General features: G+C 42.5%; 1 protein-coding gene across 1 annotated transcript in view; it reads left to right on the forward strand.

The window, feature by feature from the left end:
* Window positions 1-12,460, forward strand: part of LOC115472229 (calcium-transporting ATPase type 2C member 1-like) — a 181,733-nt gene that overhangs the window by 124,090 nt on the left and 45,183 nt on the right. The window contains exons 14-15 of the mRNA XM_030206430.1: window positions 4,257-4,404; window positions 11,908-12,003. Coding sequence (XP_030062290.1) covers window positions 4,257-4,404; window positions 11,908-12,003 — 244 coding nt within the window. The remainder of the gene's footprint in view (window positions 1-4,256; window positions 4,405-11,907; window positions 12,004-12,460) is intronic.

Below are 12,460 nucleotides of genomic sequence, written 5' to 3' on the forward strand. Positions count from 1 at the left end.
ATCTACTACGTTACTATCAGGCTTATTTTCAAAAGTGATCGCCGGCCATTTTTTGACATAAATCGGGAGATGGCCGGCGATTTCTTAAAAGCGGCGAAATCGGTATAATCGAAAGCTGCTTTTTTGACAACATCGCCGCTTTCCCGTCGCCTCGCTGGCGAAAGTTCAAGGGGGCATGTCGGCGGCTTAGCTAAGGCGGGGCATGGGTGTGGCTACCAGATGGCCGGCTTTCGCCTATAATGGAAAAAAGCGGAGTTAAGCAGTATTTCACCGGGTTTACTTGGTCCTTTTATTTTCACGACCAAGCCTCAAAAAGGTGCCCCAACTCACCAGATGACCACCGGAAGGAATCAGGGATGACCTCCCCGTACTCCCCCAGTGGTCACCAACCCCCTCCCACACTAAAACAATAAAAATAAAAACCTTTTTTGCCAGCCTTTATGCCAACCTCAAATGTCTTACCCACCTCCATGACAGCAGAATGTGTTCTATCCTCTGACAGCCTTTCCCTGGTTGTGACAGGTGGCTCTCGGATGAGTGTGACACCTTTTCTGTTAGGTGCACTGCAGAGTCACATCAGCAATGCATTGTGGTGGGTGTAGGGTAGTGGGCTCTACTCCCATGGTGCTTTTCCCCCTGCTAACTGGGTCAGAGTGTGCCCTGTTTTGTTTCCAGTAGTCCATGAGGTAGTGGCCATTTTTGTAAGCCAGTTTTAGATCCCTTTCATGTGTTACCTACGTTAGTGAACTTAGTTATTACATTGAATGTTGCTGAAAGAGGGCATTGTACACCATTCTGCCAGCTCTGACCTACTGCTAATCTCAGTACCAGGGAGACTCTGTGCCAGTGGGGCAAAACATCTGATCTGCAGTTAACTGTGAGTAAAAGTGCTTATTCAAATAAAGGACTTTTTCAAACAGATTAGTCTTCAGGTGTCAACTGGTGTGCCAAGGTTATACAGCAGCAACAAGTCCTAGAGGCCTGCGTGTATGCAGGTCCCTGGAGCACTTTTAGTGGGTACCGCAGTGCACTTAAGGAAGGCGGACCAATGCCCATCCCCCCCCCCCCCCCCCACCTGTAACACTTGTGCTGGTAAATGGGAGCCCTCCAAAACCCACTGTACCCACATGTAGTTGCCTCCTTCACCCCTAAGAGCTACGGTAGTGTTGTACATTTGTGGGTAGTGGGTTTTGGGGTGGGGTTTTGGGGGGGCTCAGCACCCAAAGTAAGAGCTATGCATGTGGAAGCTTTTTCTGATGTCCACCGCACTGACCCCTAGGGTGCCCAGTTGGTGGTCTGGCATGTGAGGGGGACCAGTGCACTACATATGCTGGCTCCTCCCACGACCAAATGCCTTGGATTTTGCCGGGTTGGAGATGGCCGAATTCTTTTCCATTATCGCTGAAAAACAAAACCGGCCATCTCAACCCCGGCGAACTCTGGCATTTGGCCGGCCTCTAAACCGTATTATCGAAAAAAAAGATGGCAGGCCATCTTTTTCGATAATACGGTTCCGGCCAACTGTAGCGGCGCCGCCACAATAGATCGACGGCGAACTATTTGACCGGCGACGTTCGATTATTCCCCTTTATGTTCACCCCTTCAAAGAAATGTTATAGATTGGTGAGGCAAGATTTCCCTTCTCTAAATCCATGTTGGCTTTGTCTCATTAGTCCATGCTTTTCAATATGCTCAGTAATTTTGTTCTTTATACGTCGAGTGCACCGGTCTATAATTTGCTGGATCACCTCTGGAACCTTTTTTAAAAATCGGCGTTACATTGTCCATCCTCCAATCTTCCAGAACCATACTTGATTTTAAAGATAAATTACCTATTGCTACCAATAGATCCACAAATTCATTTTTCAATTCTATCAGTACTCGTGGATGGATACCATCCAGTCCAGAAGATTTGCTACTCTTCAATTTGTTAAATTACGCCATTACATCCTCCAGGTTTATAGAGATTTCATTCATTTTCTCCGACTCATCAACTTAAGTAGTAGTAGTAGTAGTAATATCATTATCATTTCTGGCACCAGTATCTCTCCCAAATCTTCCTCTGTGAAGACCGAAGCAAAGAGTTCATTTAATCTCTCTGCTATGGCTTGTCTTCCCTGATTGCACCTTTTATCCCATGGTCATCTACCCGATTCTTTTGCCAACTTCTTGCTTTTAATATACCTAAAAAAAAAATGTACTATGTGTTTTTGCCTCCAACGCAATCTTTTTTTCAAAGTCTCTCTCTACCTTCCTAATCATCACATTGCATTTGACTTGCCATTCCCTTTCCCCCTTTTTTATGCCATTCATTTTCTAATTAGAGATCCTCTGTGTTTATATCATGTCTTTTTGAATTCCTTGCTGTTTTTTTTTTTTTTCTCCACCATCTCCCTCAGGAGGGCATTCCAGGCATCAGCCACCCTCTCGGTGAAAAAGAATATCCTGACATTACTTCTAAGTCTACCACATCGCAACCTCGACTCGTGTCCTCCATTTTTACCATTTTCTCTTCTTTGGAAAATATTAGTTTCTAAATTAATACTTTTCAAGTATTTATATGTCTGTATCACATCTCCCCTGTTACTCCTCTCCTCTAGGGTATACATATTCAGGTCTTCAAGTCTCTTCTCATAGGTCGCTTGATGCAAGCCCCATACCATTTTGTTGCCTTCTTCTGGACTGCTTCAAGTCTTTTAAAATTCTTATCAAGATATGTCCTCCAAAACTGAACACAGTACTCCAAGTGGGGCCTCACCAACGACTTGTAGAGGGGCATCAAAACCTCCTTTCTTCTGCTGGTTATGCCTCTACGTAGTCTAGCATCCTTCTGGCTACAGCCACCACCTTGTCGCACTGTTTTGTCTTAATATCCTCAAATACCTCAGATACTGTCACTCCAAGGTCCTTCTCCCTCTCTCTGCATATCAGCGTCTCACCTCCTAGTACATACGGGTCCCTTGGATTTGTATTCCCTAAATGCATCACTCTGCACTTCTTTGCATTGAATTTTAATTGCCAAAGACCATTCTTCTAACTTTTGCAGATCTTGTTTCATGTTTTCCGTTTCCTCCGGGGTGTCTTCCACAAAAAGGCAAACCTTACCTTCTAACTCTTAGCAATGTCACTCACAGATATGTTGAACAGAATCTGCTCCAGCGCTGATCCTTGAGGCACTCCACTATTTACCTTTCCTTCCTTCAAGTGAATTCCATTAACTACCACCCTCGGGCATCTCTGTCAACCGGTTCCTAATCCAGTTCACTACTTTGGGTCCTAACTTCAGCCTGTCAGGTTTATTCAAGAGCCTCCTATGAGGAACTGTGTCAAAGGCTTTGCTGACATCTAAGTAGATTATATCTAGCACACATCCTCTATCCAATTCTCTGGTCACCCAGTCAAGAATTCATTCAGATTCATTTGGCACATTTAGGATATTATAAATGATTTTTCTTGCCCAACTCCTGTTGTACGTGTGTAAAAGGCCTCATAAAGTTATCTCAAAAGTTTTACATGTGAAAAGTACACACAGTGACAAGAAGGCATGTATTTTTTATGTTAACTGTCTGGAGGGCATGTTCAGGGGAAGAGCATGGATAGAGTCAAAAAGTATGTACATATCAGGCCTGTGTACATTTGCACCTGCTCCCAAGCAGATGCACTTTGCTGTGATGATTTGCTCTTTACTAGTATGTTTTTAAAGACACACAAGCACCAATTTATCTTTTTACAATAGCCTCAAAATAAAAGTCTAAGCAACCTGTTATAACATTACTCACAATAAGGTCAGGAGGGAATCCAGTCTCTGTGGGTGGAAAGGTAATATGATTGCAGCCTGTGGACTCTGTAGACAGTTAACCTCTCTGAGTGCAATAATCAAACCCCATGGCCCTGCAAATAAATCTTCTAACACAAGAGTCCTTGTGGAGCTTGCCTTTGAAAATGCACACAATGTGCACACTACAGGTACTTTTGCTACCCAGTAATAGGTGCAAAGCATACACTGGAGAAAACATGTTGATTCACATTGCATACCTTTTTCTCCCAACCCACCCTTCCCCTTTTTTATGCTGCTAGGGAGTAGAGGGAGTAAACGCTTGTTCCCCCACATAAAAACGGTGCATATGGTTGGCTTAAGTAAGATGACTGTAAGAAGAGCTGTAAAATGTAAGTGGGGTGAAAGCACTGCATGCTAGCATGGTATGTAAACTAATTTTGTGACTGAAAATTGATTTTTTTTTCATGATCTTTCTAAGCCTTGGCGTTGAACCTGTTGATAAAGATATTATTCAGAAGCCTCCAAGAAATGTAAAAGACAGCATTTTGACAAAAGGTCTGATTGTTAAAATCCTGATGTCTTCTATCATTATTGTGTGTGGCACCTTATTTGTCTTCTGGAGGGAGGTAAGAGAACTGGTTAAGTATATTTGATACTTTTCACCACAGTTTGGCATATTATTGTGTTCCTGAGGCAAGCAGTACAATATGTTCTCACATCTGAGTGTTGTCATTCACAGAGCCTGGTGCAGACTTCTCAGCATTCACTAATTTTGTAGACCTTTGGCAGCACGCCTGACTCACATTTTTATTTTATCTGCAGAACAGTGAAGACATGTCTTCTCTCCAATCTTGGGGTTTTCTTCACAGACTTTTGTTCTTGCATTCCTGCCTCTCCATTTATTATTGTGAGTAGCACAGGATCCATTTTCTTTTAGTTTAGCCCCTTAATTGTTAGTATTTTCTGCCCTTTTAGGTTACTTTCTTTTTCTGTGGCTTGTGGCCTCCTGAGGCCTGAGCACCTGGCTGGGGCTTTGTTTTAAGGAAAAATATATAGTTTTACAATTGAGCTACAGATTGTAATAAGACCATGTACGTGACTGATCCTCATGATGTTTGCCTGTGCTGTCTGGGGCCTGGCCATAAGTCTCACTGTTCTCTTTGTGCTCCAATGCAGAAGAGAACCCAGATAAGTTGGGAGGCCTTGCATGAGAAACCTTTTGGCATGTCGAAGTCCAGTCTATTCACATCAAGTGCGTTGGTCTCATGGCTTCAGGAGCAGCACCGGGCACTGGATATGCATCAACATTGAAGTTGTCTCCCCTGTCTTCACTTTGGTTGTTGGTAGCGCCTGTTTGGGCCGAGCATCATCAGATTTGACACCAAGGATTCGCTAGGATTCCACATTGTCCTCTTTGGCACCGAGGGAAATAGAAGCACCAACATCGATCCTCATTGATGCATGGTGTCAAGAGCTTCGGGACACCAGCATTTCTGGTACTCGAGAAGCATCAGCATCATGAGGACTGCTCCTCCTCTGTGGAAGCAGTGCCAATGTGCCAGTCTCCCCAAAGCTGAGACCCTACGTCCGTTTCGGCTCCTACATCTTCATGAGCTGCTCCACACCGGCACTGGCCCTGCCTTTACCGCTGCTTGCCCTTGAAGAGTGGCTCTGGGTCATGTTACAGGAGGAGCTGGGACGCATCTTAGCTCAGCATGATGCCAAGGCATCGAAGGTGCCAGTTACAGTGCCACTCCCAGCCCATTCTGGAGACCCACGCTATCTTTCTTTTGGCATTCATTGACGCCAGTGTCTCATCAGGCATTGGAACTGGCACCAACCAATGTGGTGCACCTTTCCAGCCCTTTGGGGGAGGGAAGGAAGTGACCCCGGAGTCCAGGAGAGGACCCGTACCTTGAAGCTCTCATCCAAAGACTTGATTGCACATCCAGTGGTCTAAGACGGGCATAGACTCAGATGTCCCATGAAGAGTACTTTGCTGAGTCAGATACGTAACTGTTCCTGGGGGTCTGATGTAGAACCAGAAGAGCCCTCGGAGAAGGGATTCGTTGGCCTACCTCCACACCCCTCTCAACCTCAGGAAAGGAGAAAACGTCCCTCAGAGGCGCTCTCTTTTGTCAAATTTCTGAGGGAGGACCTCAATCTCATTTAATTTTGAAATCGAGGATAAGCCCAGGGCCAAGATGCTGGGTGTTCTTGGTTATGACTGGGCATCCAAATGGCAGGTGAAATTTAATGTAGATAAATGCAAAGTGATGCACATTGGGAAGAAAAATCTGAATCATAGCTACCTAATACTAGGGTCCACCATAGGAGTCAGCACTCAAGAAAAATTCTAAGTGTCATTGTAGATAATACGCTGAAATCCACTGCTCAGTGTGCAACGGTGGCCAAAAAAGCAAACAGGATTCTAGGAATTATTAGGAAAGGGATGCAAAATAAGACAATGCCTCTGTATTGCTCCATGGTGCAACCTCACCTTGAGTACTGCGTTCAGTTCTGGTCACCTTATCTCAAGAAACATACAGCAAAATTAGAAAAGGTCCAAAGAAAAGCGACCAGAATGATAAAGGGGATGGAACTTTTTAGTGGTCTAAGGAAAAGAATAGAATTACCTGACTGAAATAATTCCTATATATTACTTTCTTTGTATTTCTGGCAAGTTGTTTTATCGCTTGTAAAAATTTAAATGGTTATAAATAAAAAAAATAATAAAGGGGATGGAACTGCTCCCATATGAGTACAGGCTAAAGAGGTTAGGGTTCTTCAGCTTGGAAAAGAGACAACTGAGCAGGGATATGATTGAGGTCTATAAAATCTTGAGTGGTGTAGAGTGGATAGAAGTGAATTGATTTTTTTTTCACACTTTGAAATAGTACAGAGACCAGGGGACACTCAATGAAATTACATGGAAATACTTTTTTCACTATTGATAGTGGAGAGTCCCACAGCAGAAATGGGGGAACTTTCTGTGTGCATGGAGAATAGGTATCTGCATATACATCTCCTTGAGATCTAGAGAGCAAACCCAATTGTTGAGTTGTATCATGGGAAGTAGTGATCCCAGGGATACCATGCAAAATTTCTTTTTGGCTAGAAATTTGCTTAAGTCTCGCAGATCAAGTATTGGATGTACTCCCCCCATCTCTGTTGGTATGAAAAAATATCTGAAATAGGATGAACCTCCTTCCGACTGGTAGGTCGTGTGGAATGTACAACTGTATGGTGGCAATGCTGTCTAGGAAGGAGTCAAAAATTGGGCTTAGACACAGAGGGTGTCTAGGATTTTTGACCCTGCTGCAGCAGCTTTGGATGGGAGCGTTGGGGGCCTAGTCCTTTGAGGTGAAAGAGGAGTAGGAATATAACGATGCTTAAACATAGCAATTGGAGCATCAATATCCTCCTGCAAATTTTCTAGAAGAAGAAGGAATACCAGAAGTTTGTGGCCTGGATAGAGTTTTTATAGTATCTGTATGTTGTTTAATTAGGTTAGCCACTTGACTTTGTCACCTTCTCCACGACAAGGAACACCTGCTAGATGCTCTTAGCAGATTCAAGGTTGGAAGCCCTGAGCCTGGAGAGATGTTGCATTGCCACTGCTAAGGCAGAAATGTGTGATGAAGCATCAAAGGCCTGCCTTGCCAGATATTTGCGACAGTCAAGTTTCCTGTGAAGCTTATTGAATTCCTCAACTTTCTCGGGGGGTGGGGGGGGGTGGGAAGGAGTTCTGTAAAGGATAGAGTACGCTGTATGAGAGATTGTAAGTAAATTGTGGAATAAAGTTGATAATCCAGTATGTGATTGGTTAGCATTGAAGTTTGAGAACCTTTTCTGCCAAGAGTCCAGTGTTCTAGCTTTTCTTTCTGGAGGAGCAGAAGCATGAGATCTTGCACTGCAGGAGCATTTTAAAGCAGATTACACAACTAGAGAATGATGGGGTAACATTTTTTTCAAAACCAGTGGATTTCTGTATCCTATACATTGTATTGATTTTCTTTGGGGCTACCTGAACTGTCAGAGTCTCCCATTTTTTGAGTAGTCTTTTTCATAATTTTATGAAGTGGAACAGTGATTTCTTCTCTAGGAGGAGAGTCATAATCCAGAACCTCAAAGTCCTGAACAAGGTTCTTCCTCTGTTTCTAATTTGAATAGTGTGGCTTGAGCCATCTCACGGACAAAGCTAGGAAAGGATATACTTTCTGGAGGAGACCTGTGTCTTTCAAGTAGTGCAGAAGGATCAGATGAAATGCCATAAGACCCCTCAGCTGAGAGGTCTTAGGGGTCCTGATCTGTCTCCCAGGAGAGATACAAGTCTGACTCTTCAAAGTACTGTACATGGGAAGTATATGGAAGAGAGTGTCTGACTAGAGCTTTGGCTCTGCATTGAGGCAGATGAGTTTCCAATGTTGGAGAAAATTCCTCTGCTGACGTTGACACATGAGACGATCGGGTTCGTGCCGCTCCAGACAGTCAACACCAAGCTGGTGTACCGGACCTCTCCCATTACTGTCTCTGATATATTGACTGACTGGGCTGAGGCTGGCGCGAACACCCTGTAAGCCTATATAGACTGCGATTGCAGTAGCCCTGAAAGCTTCTCCTTGATCATAGCCTGGATTTCTTCATGTAGAGATGGCGTCAGTACCAACTGGGAAAGCAGTGTGAACGCAGCCTATGCAGGCATAGGAGATCTCAAAGACCTCAAAGGTTGTCTATGAAGGAGAGTGATCGCTGTGGCATGGATGCTTCCCATGTATCGAGGATGTCGATTCAGGGGAGATGTTGGCAGAGTGCCTGGAGGAAAAATGATAGCAATGCTTATTTTTTTTTTTTACACTGCAGGTCCCTTGATGCATGCAGTACCAACAAAGAGGATGTAGAGTCTCTACACCCATGCAGTACAAATGAAGAGGACATAGAGTCCCTACGCTGTCGTGGTACCAAGTCCTACATCAGACCTTCTCAATGTTGTGTTAGTGCACCTGTTGCCAACGCCGATATAGGTTCTATCTTGTGTGCCGAGTCCCCTGCAATGCTTAATGCAGATGCCAATGTCGATAAAGAACCAAAACATTTTTCACGCTGGACTGTGCAGGATTTAAGGGTCCTTGCTTTCATACACAGGCAGAGGCAGTAAATTAGTACTGGAGAAAGAAGAATATGAAGAAAAAATATCTCAAAAAAGAGAAGGCACCAAAAAAGGCAAAAGGTTGACATGCTAAGAAGAGATTAAAAAAACCAACCTCTGTGCTCTGCAGAAAATGATAGACACTCAAGCGTTGGGCGGGAATTCACCCATGCATGCCAGGTGGGGGCACTGCCTCAACAATTTAAAGTGACAGTGCACTTGACAGTGTCCACAGCGGGCTCCATGGATGATGTCACTCATATGTGAGAATATTATTTCTGCTTGTTCTCAGAGAATGTACATTATACAGAAGTTAGTTTTTCCTTTATTTTATGCTTCATCATAATCACAAAAATGTCAGAGATAACAAAGCTGTGTACCTGGAGAATGTAGATACTTGTACAAATATAAAAAGTACAAATGTAGTTCCAGACCCTTCTTCCAGGAATGCCTTGCTATACTGAATAAAATTATGCATGTAGTGGCAGTACATGCATAAGTTTACCTACATATAGGATAGGAATTCTCAAAGTCCATTTCTGCTGGTTAAACAATTTTACCTGCAAAAAAATCAATACAAATTTTAACACTAAACCATAATATTTTAAATTAAACTGCTGCTCTCCTTAAACTCCTGGAGCAGCCTTGTTGACAGCTGTCAGATTTTCAAATGAACTAGGTTTACATGGTATTGTGGTATAATTTGTGCTAGAGCTAATATCACATCCAATGAGTATTAGATTATTTCGTGACTTGTTTGGCAGCACACTTATTTTCATAAATGCAGATTGAAGAGCATTAATGATCTTGAAGATGCAAAAAACAGAGAGGGTGCAACTTTCTTCTAATAATCTAAAACATCTCTAGAATATCATTGAAGAAATGTACATTCTCAGTCTGGTTTGTACAAATCTAAACACTAAACGGGCCAATATTCAAATGCCACAGTTAACAACATGTTTTTTAAACACTGGCTGCGACATTCAAATTTATTTCATATATTACTGGCACTATTTGGATAAGCAGTAAATCTGAATATACATGAACAGTAGAAATATTTGATTGCCATCCAGATAGCTATGCAGTTTAATTTATGATAGCCATTTTGCTGGCCCAGGTTTGTTCGCACAGTTATATGGATAGTATCTGACTATTGCTGTCTGTATATCCGTAGAGTTATCGATGGAGAGAAACAGTCAAAAATCAACTGACAATTCAACTGAACGTATTTAAGATTCATGATTTATGAGTGCGAGAGGTGACGCCTCACGAAGCCCCCGGCTACACAATTGAAAGCTCGCAGGGGCTGGGCTGCTTCATCATCGGTAGTCACCTCTACAAACTTTTCTTTTACTACTTTTCTTTTACTTGAAAATCGATTAAAAGATAACACTTAGCTTAAATTCAACTGAGCTCCCAAGACGCTGAATAAGACCATGACCAACGGTGGCCAGCGTTTCGTTGCCTGCCTCAGGGTCACATGGTCTGCGTCAATCTGTAAAGGAGAAAAAATAGTCAAAGCACCCAACCAAACAGTACGGTACTTATTCGATCTTATAACAATTCTTTTAAGAACCTTAACTCTAAGAAACTTCAGCTTCAGCGGGCCAGCAAAAGAAAAAATGGCCTCTGCAACTTAAATGCTGGATAACGTCAGACGCCAGAGTATGACCTGACCAATCAGCTTGCAGACAATCTAAACATCAACTGAACACAACTCGTAGTCTCTTTTATTAAAGGGTCCCATCACCTATATCTAAAAGAAATGGCCCCATTCAATTTTACCGTTGAGACCCACTGGAACCAGTGAGTTCAAACGGTGTATCCACTTCTGTTCACACTGGAATAGAATTCGTTTTCTATTAACTCTAATTCTTACTGGGGAGGTCTCTATCTGTTGTAAAACAAAACATTTGAATTCAGAAAAAGAATGTTGCATTAATGCACAATGATGAGCAAGTGGAGTGACAGCTTTGTTAGTATTAAACACACTACGATGTTCTATTAGACGAACGTATAGTGTCCTCCACTTTTGGAGGACATAAAAGCTGTGGGGGCTGTTGCATGTGTGACATTATGTTAGAAATAGAGGTGTTTATACACCCGGTCACTTTACGCGAGTTTGCCTTAAAAGTAAATACTAACTGTAAATCGGACTTTGTAGTGTATTGTCTGGTTTGCCCATGTAACAAGCTATATGTAGGGCAGACCTCACGTACACTATACGTTCGTCTAATAGAACATCGTAGTAAAAGAAAAGTTTGTAGAGGTGACTACCGATGATGAAGCAGCCCAGCCCCTGCGAGCTTTCAATTGTGTAGCCGGGGGCTTCGTGAGGCGTCACCTCTCGCACTCATAAATCATGAATCTTAAATACGTTCAGTTGAATTGTCAGTTGATTTTTGACTGTTTCTCTCCATCGATTTATATTGTTGTTTGAACAGAAGTATTTGGAGGGATTTACCTTCATATTTTGTCTTAATTTTTTATCCGTAGAGTTAGGCAGAACACCTATTTTTCACCCCAGCTCTATTGAATAATCCTGAAGCGACCTGTGCTTTCCGGATAGTGCCACTGAATATTGGTGGATAAAGCACTTATCTATATAGCTGCTGCCACTATATGGATATATGTTTATGAATATTTGGCCTAAAGCAATTGATCTATTGTGGGGTTTTTAGCCCATAAGCCTATGATGGAAAATTCTTGATAAATTACATCCTCTATCTGAGCTTTCAGCTGGCAGTAAATTAGGACTAGGGCTGCTTCCCTAGCAGCTGCAGTAACCGACTGTTAATTATTTTTTATCTGAGCTGTGTTTCAGTTTTTGCATGTTATCAAGTTTATTGTCTGTAAGAAGCTACCCCCTCTTTTGGTGTGAACTTATAGAAGCATGCATAGGCAACTTGGACTGAATTTTCTTTCAATAAAATCAGTAGCTAACCAGAACAAAATTTTCCTCTTGTCTTTGGTTTGGCAGCTTCGCGACAATGATATCACACCTAGAGATACGACAATGACCTTCACCTGCTTTGTGTTTTTTGATATGTTCAATGCTCTGAGTTCAAGGTCACAGGTGAGAAATCTTTGGATTAGCTTTATTACAGTAAACTTTAACCATTCACTTTTCCAGATCTGTATTTCATATATATGGGTTTTCATTTTGTTTTAATTATAACGCTGGACATACTCTGATCCTGCAGAGTTACTATGGGGTTGATATTCAGCCGACAGTGCTCAGCATTTTGCTGACCACCACAGGCATTATACCTAGAAATTCAATCCTGGGTCTGTGGAGCTGACAAAACCATAGCAGGTTAAATGCGATATTTGGCACTTAACTAATTATAGCAAACCGCATAAAGATAGGCTTGACCTTTATGCGGTTACCTTGGCCAGTTTTGAGTTGGGCACTAACTGGACATTTTCAGTGGCACTAACCAGTTAAGTGTTGCTGAATATAACCAGTTAGCCCCAATCAAACGATAACCAGCCAGGAGCCGTTTCTGGCTGGTTAAATCACTTTGAATATC

Source organism: Microcaecilia unicolor, chromosome 1, assembly GCF_901765095.1.
Source record: "Microcaecilia unicolor chromosome 1, aMicUni1.1, whole genome shotgun sequence".
NCBI lineage: Eukaryota > Metazoa > Chordata > Amphibia > Gymnophiona > Siphonopidae > Microcaecilia > Microcaecilia unicolor.